This window comes from Peromyscus leucopus, chromosome 9 (assembly GCF_004664715.2).
Source record: "Peromyscus leucopus breed LL Stock chromosome 9, UCI_PerLeu_2.1, whole genome shotgun sequence".
NCBI lineage: Eukaryota > Metazoa > Chordata > Mammalia > Rodentia > Cricetidae > Peromyscus > Peromyscus leucopus.
In genome coordinates, this window is record NC_051070.1 from 73386679 (window position 1) to 73393556 (window position 6878).

The following is a 6878-nucleotide window of genomic DNA, read 5'->3' on the forward strand; positions in this document are numbered from 1 at the left end:
GTACACGCCTTTAATCCCATAGATATCTGTGTGTTCAGGGATATAGCCAGCATTGGAGACATATGCCTTTGAGACCTAGGGGGCTGTACATTTAGACAGTGACGAGGCAGTCACGTGTTTGGGTTTACAACCAATGAGAAGGCATAACAAAATACTTTAAATAGACGAACAGACAGGAAATAGAGTCTCCTTCGGGAAGCTGGGACACCGCAGGCGGAAGGGTGAGATTTTAGCTCTGAGCTCTGACCTCTCGGCTTTCTCTTTTGCATTATTTCTGTGTTTCTTATTTAATAAGACGGTTGGTTACATCTATAGAAGAGTGCTCTTAATTATTTTAATTTTTGGCATAGGACTCAACATATTTCATATAATCTATCAAGTGGGCCAGTTAAGCACAATATCAGGAGATCATTCTAAGGAAAATCTGAATTACCAGAAGAAATGCTGAGAATATGGGAAGAATACTTTTATGTTTAGTAAGAAGTGCATTTACACTTCCCAACAGCACCTCCCTTCCTGCTTTTCCTACTTGCCCTGTGCCTTTTTCCCCCTGAATTTTAACTCAGAAAATATAACTTTTTCTTTTTACTCTTTCACTCTTTCAATTTTGTTTTGGATACCTAACCACAACCCTAAACAAGTTTACCTTGTTACTCTGGGATACATCACTGTCTTCTCCAATGCCCCCTTCCCTTTAGGTAAGTGCCGACAGGTCTCCATTGTCCACCTAATACTGAAAGTATGAGTTTCTTTCTCTTCCCCATTTCTCTTCTCTGATAAGCTGCTGGGAATTACTATTTGAATGTCTTGTTTCTTTTCTTTCAAACTCTAACAAAATTGTCCTTAATATTCATTCTAATAGGGGAAATCTCATAAGGCTGCAACCCTAGACAATGAGAAGTAAGGAAAGCTGAGAGCAGGAGCAATATGTTCATCAGGGAACAGTCCTATAATTAGTTATCCAAGGACAATTGGTCAGCCCTCAAAATTACATACGTACAAGTAACATTATACAGATGGTGCAGATTATATTTATATATTTAGTAGTGGGTGCGTGTAATGTCAAATAAAGAAAAAGAAGCCACGAGAGACAGCAAGAAGAAGGGACTTGGAGGAGTTGGAGGAAGTAAAGGGAAGAATTGATGTAATTATAATTTTTAAAAATAACTATTTTATAAAAACAAAATATTCCTCCTAAGTCCATTTTTAAGTTTTTGCATCAACAAGCCTAAGAACCCACAAAAGGAAAACCAACTGCCCAGGAACATACAACCAGTATTACTACATAATATCCTTTCTTGTTGAAGCAACAATTTCTTTTTCCTCCATTTCCCATTCCTCCGTACAAACCCTTCCATATATCTGTCCCTGATCTCTTTCAAATGTGTAGCCTCCTTTTAATTAACTGTTTTTATCTCTTCCTACATACATACATACAACCTGCTCAGTCTGATAATATTACTTCTACGAATGATTTCATGGATGACTATCTGGCATTAGATAATCAATTGGTGTGCCCTTTTCATGGGAAGGCTGTTTTTCCCACTCACATTTTTTAGCTGCCTGTAGTTCTTTGTGTAGGGTTGAGGCCTTGTGGGATTTCTTATGTCCACATTAGCATGTTTATTATTATTGTCCTTGGTCAGCCAATGTTCAGGCAATCATATTGGTGAGATATTTGTGTGTGTAGCTTCTGAAATTTCTATGAGACACAATCTCACACAACAAATTTCCTGTCAGTCTGGTCTTTAGAATCTATTTGCCCCCTCTTGTGAAATTATTCCAGAGCTTTAGATGTGGGAGTTGTATTGTAGATATTTTTTTGGGCTGGGCTCCACAACTCTGTATATTGGTTGTGGTTTTTGTAATGGCCCCCAACGGTTACACAGAAAGTGATTTTTTCTTTTATTTTTGATATTTTCTTTTCTTTTTTCTTTTTTTTATCTTTTATTATATTATAATATAATTACAACATTTCTTCCTCCCTCTTCCTTCCTCCAAACTCTTCCATATAGCCCTCCAGGCTCTCTTTCAAATTTAGTGACTCTTTTCTATATGCATGTTATTGCATGCATATATGTGCATATACATATATTTTCTTAATATACCCTGTTCCATCATAATTTTACTGGTATGTGTGTTTTCAGGACTGACCATTTGTTGTTGGACAATTGGTGTTTCTTCTTTGGGAAAGACCACCTCTCCCACACCCAGATTTTCTCAGTTACCTGCAGTACTTTGTGCAAGACTGAGATCTCATGGGCTTTTCTTTTTCTACTGTGGCATGGTCACTGTCATCCTTTTGAGGTCACCTTTGGGCAGCCATGGTGGTGAGACTTTATGGCTCTAGCTTCTGATATTACTAGGTTACCCAATCTCACAGCAAACCCTCTGATTCTTGAGTTCATACAAACTTTCTAAGCACTCTTTTGAAATGTCCTCTGAGCTACACACATAGGGGTGTTTTATAGAGGTATCAATGAGGATGAGCTCCACAGATCTGCGTTTGAATTGGTTGTAATTTTCTGTAGTGGTCTCTTGTTGTAAAGAGATGTTTTCTTGATGAGGAGTGAGACTACACTTATCTGTGAGATCAAGGACAAATGTTTACACATTGTTGTTAGGGACTGGATTGCTTTAGTAAGTGTATAGCTGTAAATTCTCCTCCAATGACCATGCATTCACAAGCACTGATTAGTTAGCTAGACTTCCAGCACCAGACATGATTTCCCTCTTGTTGAGTGAGTCTTAAGTCCTGTTAGAGGTTTATTTGTTACCACCAAGGTATGCATGCCACTACAGCATACTGGACATTGCTGTGGCTCATAGGCATTATAGCTGGGTAGGACTTGTGGCTGCTTCCCTCCTTTGGAAGCTTGCATAGTGCTTCCTAGTGGCATGAATGGTTGTCCTCAGAGAGAAGAGCATTCAAATTAGTTCCAGTTCACGGGTCTCTAATCTGTCAGTGATAGAATATTTGTTTTAGAACCCACTGCTTATCTTGTAAATCTTGACTGACATTTATTTGGACATCTCTGTGTAATAAACCCCTAGTTTCATTCTTTGTCCATAACCTGTTGGCATTTTGACAATTCCTACAGAAATTCCCTACAGTTTACTTAGCCTTCAAATTCCCAAGGCCCATTTTTCATTGCATCACAAATTGTGTATGTCAAACTGTAAAAGGCCCCTCTCTTAGAAGAAAAAAATAAGAATAAAGTTGGAACAGTCAGGTATTGCCTATTTCATTAGAAGAAGGAGACGTTTGCTGTGTGAGAGTATTGATGGATAGTTAGAGAGGTAAATGCTCTTACTATTCTTCATATTGATAAAGAATAAAACTAAGGGATACAAAAATGCAGTACCTCATGTTTTATACTTACTATTGAATGCAAAGAAATATAGCAAAAATAAAATGATAAATTAATGCCAAATTAAGGTGCATTCTCAATAATACACTTCTTTCTTCTGATATTTAGAGTTGTTTTATTAGGATTGCATAGTGCTTATTAAAATACAAATCATTTTGATGTCTACTCCTAGCCATAAATTTATAACTACCAACTGAAACAAGTGAGAGAAAATAACCATTCATCAATATAGAAATGTTATGCTGAAATTTAAGAAGAAAATCCAGACTTTGAGAAAGACAAACTGACATAGTTTCTCACACAGCTGGGAAAAGAGGTTCTTCTTTTACAAGTAATACCGAGAAACACTGAATTTAGGATTTGACACCATGCTGATGTTAAATCCATTTAAGTTTTGATTTTGTAATCTCAGATTCATGCAGTAAACAAACTCAACAATTTCAGTCTAAAATTAAGGAAAAGAAAATACGTATCACATCTATTTACTTCTTAGAACTTAGAATACCTAGTGCATTTGTAGATTTATACAAAGGTTAATGAGCATATCCATCTACTAGTATGTCTTTGACTCCCCCTTAGTGCCTTCCACATGTCCCTTCAAACTACATGTCTTAATTTTAGAGTTAATAATAATAATAATAATAATAATAATATCAAGTTCAGTTAGTGCTGCCAATGAACACATGGTTATGTGATCATCTACTGCACACATTTTGAGCTTTGTTTTGCTTATGATACGATGTGTATGTATCTATATATTTATTTTTTCTAGTAAACACATACACACTAGTGTGTGTGTGTGTGTGTGCCTGATCTAATGTGCTTTTTCTGTAATTCTTAGTTTAACAAAATATGGAAATTAGTGTCATTATTAAATCTATCAATATAAGGTTAGAGTAGAGATGAATGAGAGACATAGAAATAGAGAAGAGCTTTGATATTTAATAGAGGTATAATTATACATAATTGAACTGATTTTTAATTTGAGAGATTTGTTCTTTTACTCCTTTTTTATTTCACTCTGTCTTTCTTTTCAGTTGCAGCTAATGAAACCCTCTTACCTTCAACTCTGTTTTCAAAGATATTATTTTTTAAAAAGTGCATTTTGTAAACAAACTGTGTAAAACATCATTCTCTATCAGACTGAATTATTTTAATGTAATATCTGAGCCTATGGTTATTCAAATTGCATCTTACTCACAACCTATTTCTGGTAAACACAAATATCTTAAAGGTTTCTTTGTACATTTTATAGTCAACAACCCAGAATGATGCCATAAAAATCATAAAACTAAAAGACAGGCCTTCAAAGACCTGGATAAAAATAGACATGTCATGAAATTGCTACAGTTATGATAACAGTAAATTTTCACACTCATCCTGATACAGAGAACAATCCTCATAGGGAGATTATATGTAGAAAATTATCAGTTTTCTCTTTGCCAACTGCCCCAAAGCACCTGTATTCACCTGTATGATTAATGGCTACATTTTCTTTAAGGAAAATGTCTTCAGCAAATGTTTTTGTTGTTGTTGTTGCTGTTGTTTTATTTTGTGTGTGTGTTTAATTAGGACAGCATTCTTAAGGCATAATTGATGACTAAAAAACAAATTTCAACTGGTGATATAGTTCAATAGTTTTGATAAATAAATGTACAATTACATTATAGCTAAGACATTGAATATGTGTATATCACTCCTCTTTACTATCAACCCTCATCTATCCTCTTGTACAATATATACATGAAGACTTTAATATATGTAAGTAGGTTGTTTTCTTTTAAAAAAAAATACCTCAGGGCAATGAGAAATAAACCCAGGACAATGGCATCTTTTTCCTCATATGAGAATCAAACAGAAGTTCAGGAGTAAAGCTGGCAGGAAGGTGTGGCTAAAAGAGCAGAATGTTTGGTAGTAATGAAATGTAGACGCTAAAGTACAGAGGAGACAGTTTATGTGTGGAAAGTGATGGGATAATTTACTTGTGTCTAACTAAGCTTCTAGAAGGAGAATATCAATGATCTAGATGGAAGAGATGGAAAGAAATGTTTGATTGTTATGTTCTATAGGGACCGGTAATGGAGGCAGAAAACAGGACAGTTGTCACAGAATTCATCCTCATAGGACTGACTCAGTCATATGACATCCAGTTCTTGGTCTTTGCTCTGAGCTTAATTTTCTACATCATCATCTTACCTGGAAATGTCTTCATCATCCTCACCATCATATCAGACCCTGGACTCAATGCCCCACTTTATTTATTTCTGGGAAATTTGGCCTTCCTGGATGCCTCCTATTCTTTCATTGTGACTCCCAGGATGTTGATGGACATCTTCTCTGAGAAGAAGATAATCTCGTATAGAGCCTGCATCACTCAGCTATTTTTCTTGCATTTCCTTGGAGGAGGGGAATTTTTACTTCTGGTCGTGATGGCCTTTGACCGCTACATTGCCATCTGCAGGCCTTTACACTATTCCACTGTCATGAGCCCTAGAGCCTGCTATGGGATGTTGTTGGCTCCGTGGCTTGGAGGCTTTGTTCACTCCCTTATTCAAGTTGTCCTCATCCTTCACTTGCCCTTCTGTGGGCCAAACCATCTGGATAACTTCTTCTGTGATGTCCCACAGGTCATCAAGCTAGCCTGTACAGATACCTTTGTAGTTGAACTTCTAATGATCTTCAATAGTGGCCTGCTTACCCTTGTGTGCTTTCTTGGGCTTCTCACTTCATATGCAGTTATTTTATGCCACGTTCACAAGTCAGCTTCTGAAGGAAAGAACAAAGCTATATCCACATGTACCACTCATGTTATAATCATATTTCTTATGTTTGGACCTGCAATTTTCATCTATACACGCCCATTCACAGCCTTGTCTGCTGACAAAGTGGTTTCTTTCTTCCACACGGTAATATTTCCATTGATGAATCCTGTGATTTATACCCTTCGAAACCAGGAAGTAAAAACTTCCATGAAAAAGTTATTTATTCACAAAATAGTTTGTTAATTGGTTTTTAAATGAGAAATCAGGCAGGGGTAATTTGGCATGCATTTATTAAGTTACAAAATAAATAGCATTCTTTTTGATTAGATCTCATTTGTCAAGCACTATTATAGGCAATTTGATTGATTTTTTTCCTTTGTCCTAGTGCTTTATTTTGTTTTTTTTTAAAAATGATTTACACATAGTGAGAAAATAAAATTCATATGCTTAAAAGACGCAACAGAGATAATAGATTTGTTTAAGTACAATGGATGAGTGTAATAGATATAGGGATTAAATTTTAATTGATGTAAGAGTAAAAACACTAAAGGACTTTATGGTAAAAACAATAATTTCAGTATCTCCATAACCATAGTAATAAAGTATTAGTATTTTAAACAAAAGAACAACTAACCCACAGATTTGTCCATTGTGTAATGTGCCATCACCATAAGATTCTATGAATAAATTAATCCACTTTCATACATAGGATAATAGGTTGCAAAATATCAAGAGCCAAACGGCA

At 35.6% G+C, this 6878-nt stretch overlaps 1 protein-coding gene across 1 annotated transcript; it reads left to right on the forward strand.

Moving 5' to 3' along the window:
* The first annotated feature begins 5435 nt into the window (after positions 1–5435).
* On the forward strand, positions 5436–6412 carry LOC114695984 (olfactory receptor 4N2-like). The gene has a single exon (XM_028873501.1). The coding sequence runs from the start codon at positions 5450–5452 to the stop codon at positions 6374–6376; it is 927 nt and encodes a 308-aa protein (XP_028729334.1). The 5' UTR covers positions 5436–5449; the 3' UTR covers positions 6377–6412.
* The last annotated feature ends 466 nt before the right edge of the window (positions 6413–6878 follow it).

What these genes read in the sequence shown, in the direction of transcription:
- LOC114695984 (XM_028873501.1), top strand. Translation starts at nt 5,450, where the DNA reads ATGGAGGCAGAAAACAGGACAGTTGTCACAGAATTCATCCTCATAGGA.